At 44.6% G+C, this 25,550-nt stretch overlaps 1 protein-coding gene across 4 annotated transcripts in view; it reads right to left on the bottom strand.

Annotated features, from left to right (window-relative positions):
* The window catches only part of FAM81A (family with sequence similarity 81 member A), a 31,034-nt gene continuing 5,484 nt past the window's right edge, over positions 1–25,550 (bottom strand). For 2 of the 4 annotated variants that reach the window (XM_033167463.1, XM_033167461.1), the window contains exons 2-9: positions 21,077–21,146; positions 18,855–19,128; positions 17,214–17,332; positions 7,587–7,716; positions 3,344–3,450; positions 2,428–2,563; positions 1,040–1,235; positions 1–207 (exon numbers count right to left, since the gene is read on the bottom strand). In XM_033167463.1, coding sequence (XP_033023354.1) covers positions 101–207; positions 1,040–1,235; positions 2,428–2,563; positions 3,344–3,450; positions 7,587–7,716; positions 17,214–17,332; positions 18,855–19,128; positions 21,077–21,123 — 1,116 coding nt within the window. In that variant the 5' untranslated portion in view covers positions 21,124–21,146 and the 3' untranslated portion in view covers positions 1–100. Of the gene's footprint in view, positions 208–1,039; positions 1,236–2,427; positions 2,564–3,343; positions 3,451–7,586; positions 7,717–17,213; positions 17,333–18,854; positions 19,129–21,076; positions 21,147–24,866; positions 24,872–25,550 lie in introns of those variants that run through there. The other 2 variants (XM_033167462.1, XM_033167464.1) reach the window with 2 other exon arrangements.

The raw sequence follows: 25,550 nt of genomic DNA on the forward strand, positions 1-25,550 counted from the left end.
TGTCCATGCATCAGATTTATACCACAGCCTGGATCAACATTACAGGCAGACCAGACCCATTTTTCTTCCAGCTGCTCAGGTGAGCTGCATTCAGATGCCTTTACTTCATTTGCTGAATCTGCTTCTGCAGCTCTTCCTTATCCAGTTTCATTTTGGTTTCAAGAACCTGCCGCAGAGATCCAATGCTCTCGTAGATGGTCGCAAATCCTAAACGGGGGAAGAATTGAAACAACATTTGCTATCTTTTTATTTTTAAACAAACTATGCTGAAACTAAAAGCAAGTCTCATCTTCAGTTTACCGGTAGCTTTCTCAATCAATCAATCAATTTATTATATATAGCCAAAGGCCTTTCAATGTACAGCAGAGGATAAGATCAAGGCTGAAATTACGCAACATGACCTATAAAAGTTAAAGCATAAAAATTTAGTTTGCGGTTTTAAAATTAGGAAGCATTCACATATCAAGAACTTCTTAGCTGCCAAAGTCAACTTGGCTACCACATGTGCAATCTGGAAATCTTTATCAGCTAGGAGCTCAATTGTCACCTCCTGGGGGGATTGGCCTGAGAAACAGTCAAGAACCAATGATAAAAAAAATTCTCCGGGCATTGAATTTAAAGGGCAAAGCAGCAGGAAATGCGCGACATCCCCAGCTTGATTGTATCCATAAATGCACCTGCGTTCCTTATGGGGAATTCCCAGGTATCTCCCCTCTAAATAGAATAACAGGAAACCATAATGGATGTTCTATCTTGGTTGGCATCCTGATCAAAGATCCAATTTCTTAGGTGACATGGACTGAGGACTAAATATTTATCCATTTGGAGATTGTAAGCTGGTGGAAATTTTAATTTATATATTTATTTGGACACTTTGACCGTGGCCCTGATAGTCGCTCTTTCTCCAATGCTGAGTTGGCACCATTAGTCTGCTATAGAAACGTTCACTTCTTTACTTCCAATAAAGTGCCCCTGTTGTCATTTTTGAGTGGGACCCACAATGCTGGCCAGGTTATTACATCAATAAATGCATTCTTACCAGCATTAACCTCGGCTTTCACTTCTTTTATATCTTCATTAATGTCCATCTGAAGTTTGCTGAGCTGGATGTTGATTCTGTCTTCGGTCTTCTTTGCTCCGTGTTCTTCTGTGGTGATCTTTTGCCCATCTTCCATTTTATTAAGTTTCCCTTGGATCTCGCTGAATTGCATCTCTAAGGCCCTGCTGTCCATTTCCTGGGGTCAGTCAAACAATTTAAGACTTGCAATGATAAGATAAAACTGCCACATGGTTAATTTCTAGGCTAAGTCATTCAGGAAGTGCAACCCTCATTGGGACCCCACACGAACCAAGGCCTGTGGTCTGCAAGGGTTTTTTGCAGGATTTCCCTGGCACAAATAAAGGCGAGATGGCTTGCCTCACGAGGCACTAAGGCAGCACAGCAGGAGGCTGAAGCTCAGTTTAAATATAATGGGGAACTGGCTTCCTCTTATGATCATAAATCTGCTCAAATCTCAGGCTTGCATGCTCCTTTCATTCTCCTTGGGAAATGGAAGCTTCAGATTTGGTTTAGGATGAGCTACCTCTAGTTTTCTATTACATCTGAAATCAGGGAACTCTGTTTTATTCTAACCATGCTTAGTTAAAACAAACTAGGATCAAATATGTATAGTGAAGGGCCTCAGAACAATTTTATAGAGGGTATAGGAAGATTTGGGGAGGTGTTGAAGTAACAATATATTTCCAGAGCCCATAGCAGTGGTGTGGCTAAGCGATTTTAGACCTTGGACTCAGTGGTCTGACAGAGGGCCCCTTTAGGCACCATGTATATTTATGAAGTTGTGAAATTTTACATTCTTGATATATTGGAGCAGAAAACAAAAAAACAGTTGGCAACTCAGATTTTTTATATAAAAAGAATACCCAGAACAGAAGCAGTTTCTCAGTTTAAACTCACAACTGAAAGTCTATATTACGTCTGCAGGAATAGAATGCAGTTTGCTTTTGCTGCTAAACATCTGGCTTATGAATAAGCACCATTTTGTTGCATTAAAGGATAACCTATTTATTTAAAGTAAACATAATTAAAATGAGCTTCTGTAACCATGCATATTCCCAGCTGGCTATCCACTAACTCTAAAATGTTTTAATAATTCAGAGGAAAGCAAGGGTACCATGGTGACCAGCCCCAGCCCCTGGTGCACCCAGGTGCTGATGGTGAATCTGTTTGCTGCTGCCTTCTGGATGGTCATTTGGGGCCCCCCTGGGCTGAGTGGCCCTGGATATCAGGCACGAGGTCCAGCCCTAATTGCACCATAGCAAGATCTGGAAGGGGGCTTGTGAAGGTCTTTCCAGGTGTGTTTGTGTGGGTGGTGGCCAGGATTGTAAAATTACTTTTCAGGAGCTTTTGGAAGACAGGAAACCTACACTTTTTTCCTTAATGGCCAGGGACAGTTGATCAATCTTCTCCAGAAACTCTTTCTCAAACCGGTCATGCTCCTGTTCCATCCAGCTTCGTGCAGATGAGATCTGGTTACTGAGGTAATCTATGGCATCTTGTAATCTAGGGGAATAAAATGCATTAAGAGGAAATATTTTTTAAACATGACCTCTGAATGAATTAGGCAGAACTGAAGTGATTTTTTTTTTTGGGGGGGGATCTTAACTTGACCTGAATTTCCTTGCAAATATTTAAATTTTTATTGTTCCAGTGTGGCTTTTCTGTGCAACACTCCCTATTAAATACCAAATGTTGGCAAGTTAATCAGTTAGTGATTTAAAATCTGAGACAATGTTAGTTGAATTATACAGTACATCAAAACTGAATTTTAAAACAATAGTTTTGGATTCATAAGACTCTTACCTGAGGAAAATGAATGAGCTTATGTTGAAACATGCAAGGTTAAAGAGGCAAGAACTACCCCATTGATGCATTATAGCTCAGCATCCCACTTTTATTTGTGGTCAGCAGTGAACAGTAGCCTGGGGAATATGGAGATCACACAGAAGCAGCCCTCCTCTCCACTGTTGTTCATCCCCTGACATCTGGTACTTAGAAGTACACTGCCTTTTAACAAGGAGGCTCCATTTATTTAACCAACAGGCTTTAATAGGCTTATCCCCAATTAAGTTGTCCATTTTTTAAAAAAGGTTTTGTAGCGTGAGGCCTTTTTCCTGATTGAATTTTTTTTTTTGCATTATGCAAATATAGACAACTGTGGTTGGCAAGCAAGCCTTTTATTTTAGTTCTCAGAAAGTTGCTTACCCAAAAGTCTGCTGTGGTTTCACACCAAAATTTTGGAAATTTAGAAAACTGGATTTTTAAATATATGGTGACACTCACTTTGTGTCCAGAAGGTGGAGCTGTTGGTTGCTCTCCTTATATGTGAGCTTCAGTTTGGCTTCCTGCTGCATGATTGACTGCTCTATTCTGCTCAAAAGGTGAGAAATCTGAAAGGGAGGAAAGAACAATTTCTTCTGCTACCTGTTTACTTAATCCTGGTTTCAAAGGATAAAACACCTCTGAAATGAGTGAAAACTGATAAAACCGAAAGAAGCTGAAATTGAAAGAGTTTTTAAAACCGCTTCTTTCATTTTGGTTTTATGCAACAGCTCAACATCCTTCAAGAAAACAAAAGGCCACCCAGTGAATGAGAATCAACCTGTAACGGTGATCCACAGTAAAAGATTCCTCCTTTCCCCCAAAGAACAGAGACCCTTTGGATGGAGATGACCTGCCATCTTGGCCCTTTCTGCAAGGGAGGGGACACCTGTGCTTACACCTTTGGTTGCTTGGAAGGAAACCTGCTTGAATGATCACGCAGAAAGTGGCTGTTTCGGAGGCTAAACAGATGTCTTGTCTTGTTTGGGTTTTGCCACTATTGTGAACTGTGCTAGGGACTAGCAGAAGCACCGTACTGTATAGAAAAACACCCAGCAGAAGCGGGGGCAAGAGGAGAGGGAAGCACTGACCACCCACACATTCCTAGCTAGAGAGAGAGATCAGAGATCAGAAATAGACACCGCAGATGCCTGTTCCCAAACCCAGGTAACCAACCCAGGGGTTATATATAGATGATATAGATATATGTATACATTCACTTACGCTGATTACATTTGCTTGCACACTGGGGACTTTTAAGTGCTGCAGAGGTGTTCCTTTGTTGCAGACTTGCACTCAGCAGAATTAAAGCTCTCATTCCACACAGCACTTAAGAGTGTGTGCTCCCTTACCCCACAACTAAGATGTTTTTGTAATGTTTACTCCAAAGTAAGTCAAGATCAGCAAAGGTCCCTTCTAGTGTTGATTAAAAGTTTCCTGTTTGCAGGATTCTTGTCCCCTTTCACTGCCCCTAGCAGGGAATCGCTCCCTCTAAAAGCAAGCTGAGGAGGCTGAGAACTGAAACGATTGGAGCTGAGACAGGTCGACTGAGACACAAGAGCTTGGCATAAACCCTGATATTTGCAGTAGTTGGTTTTTTTTTAAGTTTTAAAGAAAAAACTAAGCCCTCCCCACCTGCCGCTGCCTAAAACACTCCAGCTGAATGTGGACCAAGCATGTTCATCCGTCAATGGTGAATGTCGGAAAAGGAAAATGGAAAGGAGGGAGGGTCAGGAGGGCAGGACCTTATCCTTTTTCTTTTTAACAAATAGCACTATATATATAGAATACAGCAAGATAAAATGGGCTGACTGGATTCCATGTGAAAAAGGAGTGAGCCAAGGATGGCAATCCCAAGCGAAACTGCTGGTGCAGGGAGCAACCGAAAAATCATCTCGAGCTCCATGAAACCAGTAGCACGAAACTGCCTCATTCCAGATAATGTGTATTTATTTATATATTCTGCCTTTGAGGGCAAGGGTAGCCTTCCAGGGTAGCCTGCAACAAGCAATAGAAAAAGCAGTGGAACAAGAACAATTTTATTTTAAAAAAATCTCTAGCCACACCTTTTTGCCACACTCAAAATGTAGCAAAAAGTCACATATCTGGTAGATTTCATTGCAGCCTCACACAGCTTCCTGGCTGGTGTGTTTAGTAACACAGTGTAAGTGCGATGGGAGGTTGTTTGGAATTTCAGGAGCAAAAGAGGTCCACCATCCCTGTTGCTGAACCTTAAGACTGCACAGCATTTGGAAGATAAAAACTAAAATGGGTCAACTGGGGGCTAATTTCCCAGTTTAGAATCTGAATGCATAGCCAGCCTGATGGACTCAGGATGACCACCTTCTTCCCCTACTGAGGAAAACCACAGATGTCTAAATACAGATGTTTTGGATGTCACGGGATTGTGTTTCCACTGTGACTAATAGACAGAAAGTGCTGCAGAGTAATGCAGGCTGGGTGTGTTGGGGGGGGGGGGAGAGAGATGATGACTTTACACATTTTTATGGAACAATTTTCCTTGCAAATGACTTTCCAGATTGTGAGTGGGCCTTGGCAAGGCAGGATAACAAACACGAGCTTTCTTCAAGAAGACAGATGGGTCAGAAGACATTTCCAGGACCTGTTTGCAGTTTTCCCAAAGGCATCCGGCAGAACGCAGTGGGAAACAAATGCAGGATTGTGGTGCATAGAACTCTAGATAGAGTTGGGAGTTATTTCATCTAGTCCATTGGTCTTCAACTGGTGGACAGTGGCCTGATCCAAGGTGGGTTGTATCAGGGGCACCACCACCAAGCAAATATTAACAAAATGGGTCCCCTATTGCAGTGTTTTTCAACCTTTTTTGGGCAAAGGCACACTTGTTTCATGAAAAAAATCACGAGGCACACCACCATTAGAAAATGTTAAAAAATTTAACTCTGTGCCTATATTGACTATATATAAAGTAATTTTTCAATTTTTCCCACGGCACACCAGGCAACATCTTGCGGCACACTAGTGTGCCGTGGAACAGTGGTTGAAAAACACTGCCCTATTGCACATGTGGGTCCTGGGTCTGAGAAGGTAGGAGATTGCTGATGTAGTCCATCCACCTCGGCTAATACAGGAGATCCGCTGCTACAGCATGCCTGGCAGGTGGCTCATTTACATTTTCTGTTTGTGACATTTTCTCCCTGCTGCCTTCCAATCCCAAGAGAATCCCCCTCCCAATGTGGTTTTCAAACAGGTTTTAAAGGATATAAGGCAGTTAATAAAAATGTTGAAACAAGGCAAAAGAATCGGAAAGGCATGACCTCAACAATTGTATTTGCCCGTATCTACATACAACTCGAGATTCATCTGCCGCAAAGACTTTCACAAAGGTGAGCAGCGATGAAGCCAGGTGGGCCTCCAGCAGAGGGCATTCCAGAATTGTATTGGCATTGTGAGTGGCTTTGTGGGCTGCCTCAAACAGGATGCTGGTAAAGCCAAAACGAGCTCCCACCTTCCAGCAGGTGTACTGTCTGAATTTGGGTTTCCTCTGGAAGACCTGAGGTGTTTTTGTAACATTTGGTTCATATTCACATCTAACAGCAGAGCACAAGTGGAGGGAAAACAGGTGGCACTCCTAGAAAGCAACAGATCCACTAACCCAAATCAGATTCCAGGAGAGAAGCCTCTCAGCTTCCAGGTGCCTTCAGCTGTCTCACAGCTCTCTTTGTCTCTCATTCTCCATTGCCGACCATTTTGCACATACACTGTTGGCATCAGGCTCTGTCCCCCACAACCCCTTAGCTGGAGGTGGTGTGTGTCACCTTTTCCAAGCTGTGGCAGCGCTCTCTCTTCAAAACACTCAACAGAGATTGCCACCTCTCAAAAGACCCTCCCTGGACAATCAGATCCCAGCTTTGTCAGTTAATTGCTCTTCTAAATGGTCAATGCACATCTCTTGTTTACACAGAATTGTCACAGACTCTTGTCTTTTGCATTTCACGGCCATCTGGGCACCCAGCCCACAATTTCCCTGCTCTGTACTATGTGTGTGTGTGTAGGTGGTTCATATGTAGCAATAAGCCAAATCATGGTTTAGTGTGGGTGTGTGGACCCAGACAGATCACAGCCACTTTGCTCATCTTCTGGTCCTGCTGCTGCTGAACAGCTGGCTGCACTAAACTATGGCTTGGCTTAGCATGCTGTCAGCTCCTGAGCTCATGGTTTGTCTCACTCCATTTTGCTTTCCATCCTTGATGATAGTCCTGCTCCTCAGGCCCGAGAGAGAACAAATGCCTGCTCCATCTTTTGTGTGAGAGACATCCCATCAGATAGCTAAAAACTGCCATCACATCTCCCCTTCATCTGTTCTTCTCCGGGCTAACCAGACCCAGCTTTTTCAGCCATTCCTTATAGGACTTGGTTTCCATCTTGATCACCCTTCTCTGGACACATTCCCATTGGTCTATACTCTTCTTAAATGTGGTACCCAGAACTGGACAGAGTACCCCAGGTGCAATCTGTCCAGCATGGAATAAAGAGGAAATGTGACTTTTCAAGATCTGGACACTACGCTCTCCTTCATGGAGCTGAGGGTTCTGCTCACTTTTTCAGCTGTGGCTGCCCTATGCTGAAATATTCTAGTTTTCCCTGATATTCATAACTGAAAAGCAGATACATCTAAAACAGTAACTAAGAATTATGTGGGATCCATGATTTTTTCATATCTTACCTGTATTTCTGCTTCTTTTATTTTAGACTCCAATATCAACTTGGTCGCCTGCTGATCTTTGCTTAGGTTCTGTAGTCTTTCGTAGGTAACTTTGTGTTCAGCAGACAATCTGGCTAACCCAGTATCACACCTATTCAGGAAAAACAGGGATTATTTGGAGTTGTCATAGGCACTTTTTCTCTTGCCTCCCGGCAGCTTATTCCAAAAGCACTCACCTTACCTGCCACACTATCACAGACAAGAATGTCATTTAATTGTTGGTAATTTTATTACTCTTTAAAAAAGAAGAAGTTTGAATTTGGACACACTTCTGGCACATGGAGGTTTTCAAACTCGCACTCCGAACCTATGCCAACTTACTCAGAAGAAAGGCAGAAGGTTTGGCAGTAGATTCAGCACAGATTTTAAAACGAAATTCTGCACATAATACATTTACAGAACCTGCTGCCACAGAATGTGGCGATCAAAGACAAGTTCATGCAGGAAGCTGCCTTCTGTTGAGTCAGACCATTGGTCCATCTAGTTTGGTGTTGTCTGCAGTGACTGGCAGCAGCTGTCCAGGATTGCAGGCAGGAGTTTTCCCTCAGCCCCACCTGGAAATGGAACCTGGGACCTTTTGCATGCAAAAGAGGTGCTCTGCCATTGAAGCCAGCCACAAAGGTGTCAGAACTGATTCAGTGTTGACCCTCTGTGTGGGGGTTCCATAGAGCCAAACTATTTTGAAAATGGGTTCTTGTGTGAATACCCAAGAGCCCAGGTCTTCACTTCCTTTTGATTATGCAACTTCTCCACATGTGTAAACACCTCCCTACCTGGCCTGTTTCTGTTCATAATACCAATGGCTGTTCTCTTCCAGCGTAACTGTGTCACAGCTGACAGCCACTGGCTTAGTTACGCTCACATCAGAGAGAGATGCTGAACAAAACTGTATCTGGTAACTGAGTTATATGACAAACATGAGGAATGGATTTCCATGTGCCCGATTAACAGTTGTTGAATATAGAAACTGCTGAGATAATAGACCTAGGTCTGTGTTTGATATACAATTTTGGCAGAGTTGGAACATCTGTGGGCCTTCAAATGTTGTTGGACACACACACACACCAGCTACCATTTAGTTAGCCCACGTCATCACTACTAAATTGAGCTTCCATCCTTCAAATAGAAAACCTCCCTGGAATAGCTCAGTTGGTAGAGCATGAGACTCTTAATCTCAGGGCCATGGGTTTGAGCCAGGCATGCCGAGTTGGGCCCGACATTGGGGGTCTCATCGTGCGTGCATAATGTCACACACATGATGCCCCCCCATTGGGCCACACCTGCCAGGACACTCTGGCGATCACAGCAGGGGCACATGGGGTGAAAATCACCCTCCAGGGGCAGCGGGGGATGGCAACCCCCTCAATATGGGGAGGGTCAGCACCCTGCCTCAAAATATTGAGGGGGCTATAGCCCCTTGCTATACCCAGCGCCCCTGGTTCAAGCCCTGCATTGGGGCGAAAGATTCCTGCGTTGCAGGAGGTTGGACTAGATGACCCTCGTGGTCCCTTCCAACTCTACAATTCTATTATTCTGTAGCTAGAAATGGGTATATAGAACTTCTGTCTCAAGAAATAATGTGCCATGGAATTTCTGTGGATTAGCAATGGGTGAGGGCTGAAGCCCCCTCCATCCCGCTTGCTGGGCTAAATGGACTTCGCCAGGGCAGGTAACAACAATGTAAACATTAGAACCAGTTAGAACAATTTGCAATCAAAAGAATAGGGTGGGTCCTAAAACCAGACCTCTCTGGGGTTAAAGGCCAGGGTCAAGATATGGGCATAGCCAGGACTTTTGTTGGGGGGGACAGGCAGTGACATTTTTGGGAGGATCTGAGTCAAGAGGTGGTGTGAGACATACCTCTGTGAAAAGGGAATTCCACAGCTTTTGGGTGCCACAGAGAAGGCCCTCTCCCAGGCCCCCACCCCACCCCCTGAATCTCTGAAGGCAAGAGAAATCCAAGAGGGCCCCTCTCTGCTGATGTTTCATCCATCCATGGAGATCATGGTGGTGGACCTGGTTCCCTCATGCCTCATTTTTTCCTTAGCAAAAGCCCTGTGAGGGAGGTTGGGCTGAGAGACAGGATCTGGCCAAAGTTCACTCAGCAAGCTTCATTGGCTGAGTGGGGAATTCACAGTAAACCAAAAAGAGGAGTTGCCTCCATAATGCACACAAAATATGCAAGCTACAGACCAATCAATGATAAAAATGATAAATTGGTGATAAAACTCATACAACAGTGGACTCAAACCTCCAGCATAATATGATATAATGTAATACAGATATGGATATGGATAACAACCAATAAACAACCGAAGACCCGTGTATCAATGAAAATGCAACATGATACAAAATTTAAGTTTTATTGAAGTTGAACAACCAATATGAAGGCTATCCAAAACAGAAATAACAGTCCATGAAAACTGTATGTAACATAAATAATAGTCCAATATAAGTTATATGAATTCCGCATCTGTGAAGACAGGTGGCATGTCTGATGCAGCAAATAAAGCTGATGTACAAATTCCATGCGGCAGCAAATTTAATAGGGTGAAAATTCAAGAATATGTTTTCATTTTGGTGCTTCCTCAGAAACTACTGTGATGGATGGCAGCCAAGCTTGACTCTTACCAAACAACAATACAAAAATCCATAGGTAACATAAAATGGTGAGTTTCATGGCAGAGTGTGGATTTGAACCCTGGTATCCCATGTTCCAGTCCAACACTGACCATCACATGGAACTCAAGGATGTCTCCTTAGGCCTGCTTAGCTTCAATAAGTACCTGCATGGTGTATCCTCAGATCATTCTGTTGCATATAAATATATTATATTTGTGTGTGTGTTTCAAGAGAGGGGGAAACAGCTTGCCAGAGCCTTCGCTTTCCATGGTGTATAGAGATTCTTCTTTCTGCCCTACACCAAAGCTTCCCCAGCCTGGTGCTCTCCAGATGTTCTGGGCTACAAATCCCATCAGCCTCAGCCAGCAAGGTTGTATGATACTGGGACTGATGGGAGCTGTGATCCAAAACTTTGGGAGGACATCAGGTCAAGGAAGGCTTCTGTTCAAGAAACATCCAAATCTGTCTAGTAAAAAGTGAACTTGGGGTACACAGTCCTTCTTTTGAACGGCTTTAGCTGCCTGCACAAAAGCCACCAGCTCTCCCCAACTTTCAGGAAAAAATGGTTTCTGAAAGGCTTTCTCTGCCTGCTATCCAGAAATGAACCCCATGTATGCACCAGATAAGCATGCAGGTATAGGGCAGGAAACAAATTTGATAACTAGGTAGCTAGATAATTGTCTGGCTTTAGCAATCAGTACCTTTCTTACACACAGTCTTTTGCATTAAAACCTATCATAATCCTCTCCTCCGCGTGGCATTTGGGCCACAACATCCTCCATACAACTTACGCCAATGGCCCTTCTAGTCCAGCATTTTCTCATAGTGGATACAGCAGTGCCTGTGGGGTGCGGACAAGCTGGACAAGAGCACTCTCCCCTCCTGTGGCTTCCAGAAACTAGTATTCAGATGCCTGCAAATGACTAACCTGCTAGTGTTCCCTCTACTAGCTTAATTTGTTGCACTGGGAGGGGGCCTACTAGGGCAGATCTGTCGTTACACCCTCTCTTATTCCAAGAGTGAGGGAGTCCCAGAGTTAAGTGCAGCTCTGTGCCCTAGTGTTAACTTTCATGCCCTTTTTCCAGCCAGGGGCTCATTCACACTTCCATTTGTCTAGGCCAGGGGTCGGCAAACTTTTTCAGCCGTGGGCAGGTCCACTGTCCCCCAGACTATGTAGTGGGCCGGACTATATTTTGAAGAAAATAATGAATGAATTCCTATGCCCCACAAATAACCCAGAGATGCATTTTAAATAAAAGAACACATTCTACACATGTAAAAACATGCTGATTCCACGGGTTGGATTGAGAAGGCGATTAGGCCGCATCCGGCCCACGGGCCTTAGGTTGCCTACCCCTGGTCTAGGCACAGGTTGGCATTTGTTCTGAATCAGCAGTAAACAACAAGTTTTCCCTGTGAAAGCAGGAGAAAAGAAAAACCTATTGGACTCGTGCCTAGCAATCGCAGCACAAACAGCGCCTTAGGTGCTGCTGCATCAACAACTGATGCCGCTCTCGGTTCTTCCACTCCTCCCCGCAGAAAACCTGCTTGCCAAAAGGGCTGCTGTCACCTAAATGCAGGTTTAATTTCACCACTGCAGCGTCAACATGGCACGCACACAGAGAAATGGATTTATAAAATATACGGCTAAGCCCACACACTATTGTGGTATTTGAGATGTTAGGATTTCTGCTCCAGGAAATAACTTTTTCCAACCAATAGTTTTTTTTTTTTTTGGTTTTTTTTTGCAGGAAGGCCAAATAAGAAATATATTTTTTGGCATAGGCTAATTTGAGATGAGGTCATTTCTAAAACATAATGCAGTATTCAAGGGCACAGATTAGGAAGAATAAAAAACTTTCCCCCAGATAAAATAATAACCCCTTTTCTTTAGTTGGAAAAGGGTCAAGTGTTAACATGCGCTAAGCAATATACTTCACAACTGATTTTTATTTTTTTTAGTTACCTGATTTTTTCATGGGTACAGCAGTCAGCAAATCAAAACAGTTAATTGTGTTGGCTTATAATCTCATGCACTCTTACTAGGAAATAAGTCCAACGGAACTCAGTAGGACTTGCTTATGAGTAGACATGCATCAGATTGCAAAGTGGGCAAAGTTTTAGGCAATGTGAAAGGTTGAATTACAATAAATCAAGGGATTCAATGGACTGTGGGCTGAATTAAGGTAACTTTTTTGAGAATGGCCCCTGTTAATAATGTAATTACACAATCTGTACTTTTGCCATAATAAATTTGTGAGCATCCACAAGACACTCTCTTGTTTTTGCTGCAACAGACTAGCATGGCTACTGCCATCCTAAACACACTTAGCCCCACTGAGCACAGTGGAGCTTACTTCTGAGTAAACAGATGTAGGATTGTGATACACACATTAAGGTTTGCCTGTTCTATTCCTATAACTTAAAAAATTGTGATTTTTTTTTAAGATTTTTTTTTTACTCAAGCACTTTTTAACACCTCCTGTTTTGGATATGTTTCCCAACACCTGATGTGGACTCATAGAAAGAATGATCAGTTTGCAAACCTCTGAAAGGACGTGGATTTGAAAAGCAGCAGCGGCAGGCAGGCTCAGCAACAACAAAAGCAATAGGAAAGAGCTGGTTTTTAGTGCTAGATAGTTTGCTTTGCTAGTAAACAGTATAATCTTGACAAACCAGAGTGAGTGTCTAAAATAAACTGTAAAATTATGGCACAGCGCTGTCTTCCAGATCTCAAAGGGGTAAAGGGAGGAAAGGGAGGACTTCTTCCACTGTGTGTTTTCAGCTGAAAAGCCTTTTTTTAAATCGCTGACAGTTCTAAGAAGCGGCTGCATAATGTGAAAAAACTCACTGTTCTCTTATTTCTGCCAAAGCTGTGCCAAACAACACGCCTCGCGCTCTGTGAGGAAGGCACAGAAAAGATGTTTTTGAAGTAAGGTGGGCCCTCCCTGGCCTCCATCGCAGCACGGTGTCCCTCTTTGTACAGCCTGTTCCAGTGCAACAGAGGATGGTCAGTGTGATCCTCCAGATTTCCTGGCACAGCTTTGAAAGGGGGTTAGTCAGATTTGTGGGGGATCAGTCAGTCCATCCGTGGCTAGTAATAAGAGCTGCATGAAACTTCCACATTCAGAGGCAGTCTAACATTCAGAGCCAGTTATGGGGGATAGAAAGCAATAGCAGGAGAATGTGACCTCCCTCTGCCCACAGCTCAGCTGTGTTACACACGCTGGTGTCAGTGGCAGGGCATACTGCAAGAGCAACCAAAGTGGCAAATGTTTTTAGGGTGCCAATGAAGCAGCATGCAGCTCAAGAGGTGTGGCTCCACATCCTCTGCTAAGCTGCACATTCAGGAGCTAGGAACCCTTCACCTGTGGGGCATGCAAGCTGAAAAGCCTCTCACGGGGCATTGCATGGTGTGCTGTGCAATGTGAGGATTGTGTTGTTGGGACACTGGATGTTTTGAGGGTCTTGGGTTCCCAGTGAATGCTCTGCAACTGGTCCCACCTGCAACGGATCCTGGGTCTTACACTGCCATTATTCGGAGCAACAAAACATCCTGAGAGTGGTCACGTGGCTAGCCTTTGGTCGTGTTCACACAACACTGTAAGCCGTAAACCGTGCCCATTTTATTTCCTCCTGGCTTGTGCTGAGAGTAAAAAAAAACATTATCCCTGGCTTGGACTTACACCCCAGCCTTGACAGTGTACTCAGAGGAAGCTCTACAGAGACTCATCAACCATTTTGCCCAAGCCTGCATGGAGTTTGGCCTTATCATCAGCTGAATGAAGACTAATACCCTGGGTCAGAATGTCCCAGTGCTGGAGTGTTTGATGCCAGCACACCATGGGGCAGGGCGGGGCACACCGCCGGAGCAACCCCTGCCCACTGCTGCAAAGTGGGGCACATTCACGATGCCCCACAAGCCCAGTGCCGCTTTTCAAGACTTGTAAAAACGATGCAGGGTGCCCCAAGTAGGTGTGCACCCTGGCCCCTGCAAGCTCAGCACTGCTTTTGTGAGGCCACACTATGCCACTGAGCAATGCTTTATGGAAGCAAGTTGTGGGTAACTTACAACACAGGAGTGATGCCTAAACACTTTCCTCATGTGCTGCGCCAGGAAGATTTTGGGCGTCAAATGTCAGGACAGAGCCTCAAACGAAGATGTGCTCTCTCAAGCCCACATTCCCAACATGTTCACACTCCTGTCTCAGCAACATCTACCCTGTCTTGGTCATGTCCACAGACTCGAAGATGGCAGGATCCCCAAGGATGTGCTCTATGCGGAGCTGGCTTCAAGTACCAGGCCCATTGGCAGACCAATTCTGCATTACAAAGATGTATACAAATGTGACATGAAGGCTGGCAACATTAATCGTGCCATGTGGGAATGCCTCACAGATAAACACAGCACCTGGGGATAATCAGTCTGATTGTGTATCCACAGCAGTGACCAAAGGAGGAATGACCCCTGGGAGGAGCACAGAAAGAAAAAATGCCATCGTGCATCTGCATCAGCACAACTGGATGCCTTCAACTGCCCCAGCAGCAACAAAACATGTCTCTCCCATATTGGTCTCTACAGCCACAGCAGGTGCTATAACTCTCCAATGGTTTGACTTCACCCCCAAAGGCACACTCTTTCTATTGTCTCCCAAGACAGTCGGGTGCCAACAACAACAACACTGATTTACATTATAAATGAGCAGAAGCAACAACTGCGTCACAGGGAAACACAGAAAAAGCAAGAGTGGAATGGAAGGAGAAATCATAGCTAAATGTTTCAGATTCCTCAGCAAAAAGAAATAGACTGGTGGTGGCTCATAGGTTGAATGGAGTCCACCAAGACTCTCTAACTCCCAGGACTTTCTCCAGGCCACATTCCACGTCAACCCTGCTTCACACTCTGCGTAATTGCCCTTGCCAAGCTAGACTACGTCTTTACATTTTAATAATGCCTCTTGTGCACTGGGTGGAGGTTGGAGATATGGGGGGGGCACTAAGTCCCTGAAAGAGCTGTTTCCAGTCAGAGTAGACCAGCGTCCCCCTAACATCTGGTGCCCTGCATCTGGTGCCCTACAAATGTTGTTGGGCTCCCAGTGCCACCAGTCCCAGCCAGCATGGCCACTGGTCAGGGATGATGGGGGTATTTGGAGCATGCCAGGTCAGAGAAAGCTGGAGTAAGCAATTCTGGGGTAGACTGACATGTGGTCTGTCTTAGCCTTTTAATGCAACTTCATGTATGTTACCACGGGTGTCATTAGGGACCATTGGGGCTGAAAAATGATCTGCCAAGGAGCTATGATCCCTCCCCATGAGATCCCAGGCTCAGTTCCTGGAATCTCCAGGTAGAAGGATCAAGTAGAGGTGAATGGACACCTGTTGTAAGACATTTCTGCATTCTCAAGAATGCATGTGTCTGCATATAATGGACATGTCAAGGAGTAATTTAACTGGTGATTGAACCAGCCTACAGTCATAGGAAATACAGTCAAAATTATAGGAATAAACATGGAATGGATGAATCGGCCAATTTTGGTTCCCCCTCATTGTTCCAATCTCAAATTTGGTTTAATGCACCTAGGCCATCATTTGCAATTAAAAAGACAGTCCTCCCAAACAGTTTGTCAGTATTTTAGTGACTGTTTATCCTAACGTTTTCATTTAGGATGCAATTTTGCCTAACACACACATTTTTGCAAGCAATTTTCCTTAGTAGAATGCATGTTTTGTGTTGTTTTCACAAATGTATGTGTCTTCTACACACTTTCCCCTAGTATGTTCAGAGATGTGCCTTGCTTTGTGTATTGTTTTCAGTAAGGACAATTTTAGAAGGTCCACATATAAAGTTTTGCAACCATAATCAAATCTCTCTCTCTCTGCCCCATCCTTGTTATAAACAGATCTGAAACTGGCCTTGAGCAAGGCAGTAGAGAGCCAGTGAAGGGCTCAGACCCCCCAAGTGGGTGTGTTTTTGGTCCACGACCGTGTTTTCTCAGAATCTTGTACAAAGAAGGATCATCAGCCATGCTGCAAGATACCCCAAGTTCTACCTCCAAAGGGCAGCAGCCTGCTTTTTCTGACTCACAACAATACACATCCCTGATCACTGGTACAATTACACCTACAATTTTTCAAAGAATATGATGACACCTATAAGGAAGAAAACAACAACTAGCTTTCAGAAACACCTGACAGTTCAATGTGCAGAAGCAGTATGCTTCAGTATGCTATTTTTTGCTTTCCTAGTGTGGGAGAACAAATGATCAACAAATTGTCATGGACAGGGAATTTTACCGATTGCTCCGTTCAGTCAACTGGTCTTCAGCTGCTGAGCTGTGACCCAAAGGCAGTCATTCCCCATCAGTATTGCCACCATTTTCTCTTTGTCCTCTTTAAAGTGGGGAAGGCAAAAAGATAGTGGAGAGAAAACAAGAAACAGACCTCCACCAGAGACTTTGCCTGAGTCATTGCTTGAAAATGCTGATCTATTAGTGTGAAGAACTGAACGTTTTAGGCTGGGATGAAGTCTTTGCAAAACACCTTGTTGATTGGTGTTGATGGGTGTTGTGCGTGACTGGAGAGGAACCATAACACAGTACGTACAATCTGCAGCAACCTTCCCCAATCTGGGGCCCTCCAGATATTTTGGACTATAACTCCCATCAGCACCAGTCAGCACAGCTGTATGATGTAAGAGCTGATGGGAGTTGTAGTCCAAAACATTTGGAGGTCCTCAGGCTGGGTAAGGCTGATCTACAGATTATATTCAGTCCCAAAGCATACAAAGCTTTGCAAAAGCAGCTGCTTCTCTGGTTTGCTTCAGTGCCAGGGAATGTTGTTCACTCTCTTACTAGCTGCGGTTGCAAGTATGGCTGATTCTGCCTACCCCCACCCCACCCCCCCCAAAAAACCCAGAAATCTGCTTTAGCTGCTAGAGAAATAACAACAACAAAGAAAAAAAAGTACCTTGCAACCCGACCTCTGAGATCTCCCAGACCAGATAACTGACGCATCTCCAGGCTCTTCAGTGTTGAATTCGTTCCGTAACTGAGGTTATCCCTGACACGGATCTGTTCCTGTAGAGCCTATAATTGCAGAGGAGTGAAATGGGCGACTCCCCTCTTGAGTGTGTGGTGCAGAGAGGATGATGCAGCGCGTCAGCTGTCAAGAGTCCTTCACACATGCTCCAGTTGCCCCGGGGGTTTGACCTCAGGACCCATAATCCCCATGCACATTCATGCATCTCCCCAAATCTCTTATCATTGACCATGCTGGCTGGGGCTGATGGGAACTGTAGTCCAAAAACTACTGGAGGGCACCAGGGTTAGATGGAAGGCATGGAGAATGGAACTACCACTGGCAGTTTTGTTCATATTCAGAGGCACTCTGCTGCTACATACCAACTGCAAGGGGAGGGTGCTCCCTTCATGTTGAGCTTGTGGGCTACTCACAGGTATCTGGTTGGCCACTGTGGCAAGGAAGATGCTGGATGAGAGATCCCTTTAGTTTGCCTAAGCAGGACTCTGTGCTGACTGTGTATATATATTGTTGAGAAAGACACACATGATCAATCCCATCAACCTGGCATGTGAAAGAACTGCACAATCAACCCCACCATTGTGATTGCATTATTTGCCCATATACCACAGCCAGTTGAGGTTGCTTCACTGACAAGTGGTGGTGGTGGGGCTTTGTGATTGTGGGTGAAAAACCAGAAGGTGGTAATTATGCATCTCAGATATTTTGATTAATTAAAAACAAGTAGACTGCAATGTACCTTAGTGGGGATGGTAATTATCCCAGACTAATTAACACTGTGTGTAAATGTGTGATCTTATGTGTGTGGTACTCATGTGCTCTCAAATAGAACTGTAAAGAATTTGTCCCAATTCTTCCTGTAAATAAGTCTGCACCAAAGCCTAAGGGCAGGTACATGAAACAACTGCATGTTTCTTCCCTGTTTATGTCCTAAGTACATAACAGGAGCCCCCCTGGTTCAGGCCAATGGCCCATCTAATCCAGCATCCTGTTCTCACAGAGGCCAACCAGATGCCCATTATGGGATGCCCACAAGCAGGTCCCGAGTGCAACAGCAGTGCTCTCCCCACCTCTGCATCAGTCTCTACTTTCCTCTGTGCAGAAATTGAGACTGTCGGTTCTTTGGCAGCAGCGAACTGTCTACTATAAAGCACTAGGCATGTGGGTGGCACTATACTGTACATAGCAATAAATAATAATTTATTTCCAACATTTGTTTTCTCTTGATTAAAAGGGAAACATGAAGAAGGGCTGCAGATTCTTAGGTTTGAACCACCCGTGTGGTGTAACTGTTAGTGTTGGTTAATGACCTGTAAGGCCTGGGTTCAAATTTCCATGAAGCTCACAGGGTGACAACGAGCTAATCACTGTCTTTCAGTCTAGCCTACCTCACATGGCTGTTGTGAGGATTAAAATGGGGAGGGGAGAAACCATCTATGCCACGTTGAGCTCCTTGGAGGAAAAGGTGGTATATAAATGTAATAAATTTAAAAAAAGAAACCACACACCTTCAGAAATTTCAAAATGTGAAGACTGGTTACACCATACCACCGGAGAATTACCACTTACCTCAATGTCCCGGTTCAGCTGCCTGACGATGGCTGTGATGTTGCGGATGTGCTCCTCCAAGAGCTGCCTGGCCAGCCGGTCCCCTCCGCCTTTGTTCTGCATCCTATGCAGTGTGCAAACAATGTCCTCCTTGATGCGAAAAGCGTGTTCCACAAGGGCAGCTGTCGTCTTCTCATGGCTGAGAATCCTGTCTTCTAGCTGGTCCACGAGTCTCGCTGACCCAAGAGGAATGGCCGTCAGAGCTTGGCTGTGGAGGGGGATGTTCCGGATTCGTCTAAAAGAAGGAAATGATGGAGATGTCAGTTTTATGGAGCAAGTGCTCATCCAACACCCCGCTTATTTCTACAATATCTCCTCGTCCTCCTCCTCCTCCTCCTCTTCCTCCTCCTCCTCCAAGGAGGTCAATAAAGCACCTTCTGCCATTTCATTGACACAATGACACTATGAGGCAGGTCAGCCTGAGAGACAGTGACTGGCCCAGGGTCACCCAGTGAACAAAGAGTGAGTGAGAATTTGAACCTGGCTCTTGCCATACTTAGTGCAGCACTCTAACCATTACACTACACTGCTCAAGCCATTATAACTAACTTTATTGTGCACCAGAATCAGCCAGGATGTGCATTGGTCTGTGTATTGTGCAGCATTGTTGTGAGCCATAAGAGGAGCAGGATTATGTTCCCAAGGACCAGGAGGGATCCACACACCTGGTAGTGAATCAGTTTCCCCTCATCTGGACTGGTGAAAATTGATTTTGGGTCAGGCTCAGATCTTCACCTCAGCAAGAGCCAAATTCTGGCCTTGTCTGTGTGGCTTTTAGTCTCCTCTGTCTCCATATGTGCCAGCCAGTTGTAAGAACCTAAGAAGAGCCTGCTGGGTCTGGCAGAAAGTGGCCCATGTAGTCCAGGACCCTGTTCCCACAGTGGCTCTGGAAAAGTCACAAGCAGGACCTGAGCACATGAGCACCAGCCCCTCCCATAGTTTCCAACAACTGGATTCAGAAGCATAACTGCTTCTGACGATGGAGGCAGAGCATAACCATGATAGCTAGTAGCCATTAATAGCTTTCTCCGACAGGAATTTGTCTAATCCTCTATTATACGCATCTATCATGTCACCTCTTACTTGCCTTTTCTCTAAACAAACAACCCCCCCAATACTGCAACCTTTCCTCATATGGGAGTTGTTCCATCCCCTTGATCATTTTGCCTGTTTTTGTCCCATGTTTCCTATCCACTTTTTCTGCAGCCAAATGCATCCTTGGCCAAGTCCTCCTTCAAATACACCTCTGTGCTCAGATCTTGGCCTGCTAGATTCCACTGCCAGGTGAGCATTGGTGCTTTTGCGGCTCTTAGGAAGTGCCCTGCCAAGTCAGAGACAGTGGTGGAGCTTCATGCTCCGGCACCGGGGGTGGGGGTGGAGAGCAGGCAGGGGCATGGCTGGCATGTTTCCCAGGGGGCGTGGTACATGTCCCGGGGGCGTGGCACGCCGCCTGCAAGGGCATGGCGTGCATCCTGGGGGTGTGGCACGCCGCCTTGCGGGGGCATGGTGCCCAGCATGGGCAGGGGGGCAACCGTAATGGCAACCCACTGGGATCATGCTACCGGTGATCTCCCCCTGCCCCCCTCTTCCTCCGCCAGTGGTCAGAGACAAGATCAGGGCTGGGCGATATCTGGTTTTCAGCATTGTGATACATCACCAACTAAACATTGTGATATATCATGATGTCTGAAATAAGGATGGAGCTATGTAGAGGCATTGGCTGGCTGCACGGTTTCCCCCACATTGTGATTCCTGCATAGCACACACACAAACACACACATCATGATTTGTGATGTATTGCCAGGTCAAAAATTATGAAACTGATATCACGATGTGGACTTCAAACTGGTTTTGGATGATACATCAATATATTGCCAAGCCCTAACCAAGATCCATTGAACCCAGTATCCTCCTTCCCACATCAGCCTATCAGACGTTATCAGGAAGAAGCCTACAAGCAGAGCTGGAAGGCAAGAGGCCCCCTCTCATGGCTGCTCCCTAGCAATGGGCAAAAGTCTTTGGGTCCAAACAGGCAAATCCTCTTTTGGTCCCTCTCACACTCAGCTGAGCTAAACCTGAATATGCACCATAGTGGGGAAAGATGAACCCATTATTTCAAATCACCACCCCACACACCCTCTGCCACCCCATCAAAGCCAGTTCCCTCACATGCCTCAGGATACCTTTCAGTTGGGCCGAGTGTGGAGAATATCGGGCTTCGCTGTGCCATCCTCTCTTTCCAAGAATTTATGCCTGTTGTGGAAACAGCAACACAACATGACTGAAGCAGTTAAATTATTCATCTGTTTATAGCTGGCGCAGAACAGCCACTTCATGTCAGTAATGCCACCGTTGGAGGGCACTTTTGGAATCTGCACAGCCAAGACAGCACAAACTTTCCCATGGAGAAGGCAGTGGCTTGTGGAGGCTCCCAGGGTTATCTGCAATGTGGGTTGGGCAGAAGCAAAACACACGGGAATAACACATGGGCCAAGACCCCTGGCATTGCACCGAAGAGCCTTAGGCCTACACTATCAGGAGCACATTCCCATACCTTTACCTGCATTCCCATATTGAACATGCAGGTAAAGCTTACCTGTGTGCAGAAGTCCAAAAGAGGATGTGTTAGGCCCTGGCACTCTGATGGAATACAGGAAGGCCCACTAACATTGAGTCAGGAGCAGGCCTATGTCCTGATGGGCAGCCCTGGTTCTCTAGGATTTCAGTTGCCTCACCTTCCCCATCACCACCCAGAGTGGTGAAGGCACCTTCACTCTACAAGTAGCCACATTCACACCACACATTTAAAGTGCTATGAATCCCATTGAAACAGTCATGGCTTCCCTCAGAGAATTCTGGGAGCTGTAGTCTGTTAAGCGTGCTGAGAGTTGTTAAGAGACCCCTAGGGTTGCCGGGTCTGCTTCCAAAAAATAGTGGACGAGCGCGGGGCGGGGTTAAATTAAATATTTTCTTACAAACATCTTAACACGTATTAAAATACCATTTCATCATAAAGCTTTTGAATAAAAGCTTTTTTGAATAAAAAAGTCCACTATTTTGTAAAAAAAATAGTGAACATAATGTGAAAAAGTGGACTGTCCACTCAAATAGTGGACACCTGGCAACCCTACCTATCCCCCCCCCCCCCCACAGAGCTACAATTCTCAGAGTGGTTTAACTGTCAATCTCTCTTCACAGGGAACTCTAAAACTGTAACTTTGTAAGGGAAATATGACCCTCCTCCCAACTCTCAGAACGCTTAACAAACTACAGCTCCCAAAATTCTTGAGGGGAAGCCATGTTGATTTAAAGTAGTATCATTGTGCTTTAAAAGTATGGTCAGAGTTGAGAGGCCCAGAAGCAGGAGAGGGGAAGAAGAGAACAACTCCAGTACTGCTCTCTCTACAGCGCTGTGTGATTAAGAAGTTTAAAATAATATATACATTTTAAATGTCCCATCCCATAGGCTGATGCCAAGCCTTTTGAAGGTGAATTCTGCCCTTTTCTATCTCTGTGGCTTGGGCTGTCTTTCTGATCATGACTTTGCACCCCTTTCTCAAGCCCATGTTCCTTTCTTGCTTGCTGGTCAGAATGTTGTGTATTAATTAAGACGTTCTGTCAGCCGGGTGGAATAATGTCATTTGTCAGTTTAAGGGTACAAGTACAATCCACAGCCTGATTGGGTCCCGCCAGAAAGTTAGAATATTATTGGTTCCCGCTTAAATGTATCTATTCTCTCTGTACCAGTGTGCCTTAAATAGAGCTTCCCCTGCCCCCGTTCCCCAGTCTTGTCTTGTCTTGTCTTGTCGGTTACCTTACAATAAAAGAGCTGTTCATGAAGTAGTGTCACTGGAATTATTGTTCCACGAACCCAAGACACAAGAAGCTACTGCCCAGATACCTTCCTGGAAAATGTCCAGATCTTTCTCTCCCTCTGATCAACCATAGGTTCCCATTCCAGCCTACTTTCTTTCTGCCTCTCAGCCAACTTTCATGTGACTGAGGAGAAGGAAAGCAAGAAAGAGAAATAAATGGGGGAGCTGTTGGAGCAATGGAAGGAGGGGGAACCCTCTGCAAATGACCAGCGTGGACGTCTGGAGACAGACTCCTGGAGGGAGGAAAAAGGGGGGTAGCTCAAACCACTTTTTGTCCTGGCCCCACCTACCACCTAAACACCTCACATTGTTCCACTGTAAATGTTTCAGATGGCAAACCTCTTGAGGACAGGAACCTTTCACACCCATTCATTGTAAAGCACCCAGACAGCACTATGCAAATAATCATAATCATAATTATAACAAAGGCTCATTTCATTCCAGCACAATAACCTGCAATATAAAATTAAACCAGACTCTGGCCCTCACTGCTTTGCTTTCTGAGTGGAATTCACAAAGATTAGTTAGTCACCAAGGCCGGCTACCAAAAAGAAAAGAAAAGCCAGACTGGAGTCCCACTTGCCACCTCAGAGGCCATTTGCTCTGAGGCTGATCTCACATGCTCTGAAAACACTGGAACACCCACTGAAACCTGGCAGGATGTGCCATCAGGAGGACTGCTTGGGGATTACTGATTAAACATGATGCAATATGGTGCACAGATGGAAAGGGAACAGAGGGGTTATTTCGATGGAAGTGTTAGCTTTGCAGAGAGAAAAACTGCACAAGGGATATCCTGCAAAACATCACAAGATACTGCTTGTCCATTAACCAAGGCCATGTTTCCCAAGCACTGCACAGAAAACAGAGACTTGCCGTGTGCTCCTCCACTCAAAATGATACCATCTCTCTTGGAGAGAGCTTTTGAAAATAGGGCTGCTGCCATGTCTGTAGGAACACCATATACATTAGATGAAATTGCCTGTTGCCTGTCAGCCCCCATCCCACAAGCTGTTGACTGAGATTCTGGGGATGCCATGGAATTCTCCAGCTGCTTAGGGGAGAGGTATCAGCAACAGACTGCCAACAGGCAGTGCTGCTTATGAGAAATGAGTGAAAGGTCCTTTGCTGGACAAGAGAAAACGATATTTAGCCTACTGAACTTAGAAGGGTTTGACTTAAGATACGGTTGGCATGCGTACTTATGGTATGACAAAGTTAAAGTACATAGAGCATGGGTAGGTAAACTAAGGCCCGGGGGCCGGATCCAGCCCAATTGCCTTCTAAATCCGGTGCACGGACGGTCTGGGAATCAGCGTGTTTTTACACGAGTAGAATGTGTCCTGTTATTTAAAATGCATCTCTGGGTTTTTTGTGGGGCATAGGAATTCATTCATTATTATTTATTTCCAAAATATAGTCCGGCCCTCCACAAGGTTTGAGAGACAGTGGACCGGCACCCTGCTGAAAAAGTTTGCTGACCCCTGACATAGAGCGTTCCTAAATCATATAATAATGAGGAGTTTTACAGTTTGGATAAGATATAAGGACCTTTTAGAAAGGAAAATGCCACAATGGTTATCACCTGTGGAATTATATATATATATTTATTTTTTATTTTCCTGGCTAATAAATTAAAAATGGCCTCACAAAAGAAGAATCTGGCATAGACACCTGGCCAATCAATGAAAGGCTTTATCCAAGAGGGAGAACCAAAGATGGAGCTTGTGGAGGTAATGATGGAAATGCGGAAAATCTTCAAAGCCACACCAAAGTGGTAGGTGAATTATCAACTGACATAAAGGCTTTTACAAGTAAAACAAGTAATTTGGAGAAAACGGTGCAAACTCTTCAAGATGCAGTCCAAATAAATAAAAAGTAAAATAAATAAATAAATAAGGAAGGAAGGAACAGGAAAAGCTGCTAGAGGAAGTTGTGGCAGCCAGAGCAACTCAGGAATTAACGGTGGATAATTTGGCATTAATTTAATTAAGGCAAAAAGCGATGTTTTTTAGATTCAGATCTATTCCTCAGCAATCAGGTGTAGTAATAAGGGATAAAATAACCGAGCCACTTGCATCTTTGCTTGAGCTGCAACAACAGAACATGGATACTGCTATTGACTGTGCATTAAGAGTTACATTTCCATATGCTAAGAAGAAAATATTTCCAGGGACTGTCTGGTCTTTTTTAATTCTAGAAGTATCAAAGACAGAGTGCTCCAGACATATTATGAGAAAGGTATTGAAATAGGTGATGAAAGGATTATAATTTTAAAAGAGATTCCAGTCAAACTATTGAAGAAGAGAGAGGATTACAAATTTTTGACAGCGGCCCTTAAAAATAAAAATTTCCGCTTCAGACAGGAATGACCTGAAGGGATTTCCTATACTTATGAAGGTAAAAAATAGAGGTGTGTAGAACCAATGAAAGCACATGCATTTGTAATGCCTTCGTGGTGAGATTTTCGAGCATGGAGAATAAGAAGAGGAAGAGGAGGAAGAGGAAGAGGATAAACAGTAAAGAGGGAAGGGGGTAGAAGGAAAACTGGAACTGTGTGTGTGTGTGTATCTGTGTGATAAATAAGATATAATAGAAAATGGATCTTATAGTTATTTCATGGAATGTGAATGGACTAAATAACAAAATAAAAATGAGTAAAATTGTGCATATATTGTCAAAGCAGACATTAGACATCATTTGCTTGCAGGACACACATATAAAAAGACAACATAGAAAACTACTAATAAATAAATATTTATAAATAAGTAACAAATAAAGG

This window comes from Lacerta agilis, chromosome 13 (genome assembly GCF_009819535.1).
Source record: "Lacerta agilis isolate rLacAgi1 chromosome 13, rLacAgi1.pri, whole genome shotgun sequence".
Classification (NCBI taxonomy): Eukaryota; Metazoa; Chordata; class Lepidosauria; order Squamata; family Lacertidae; genus Lacerta; species Lacerta agilis.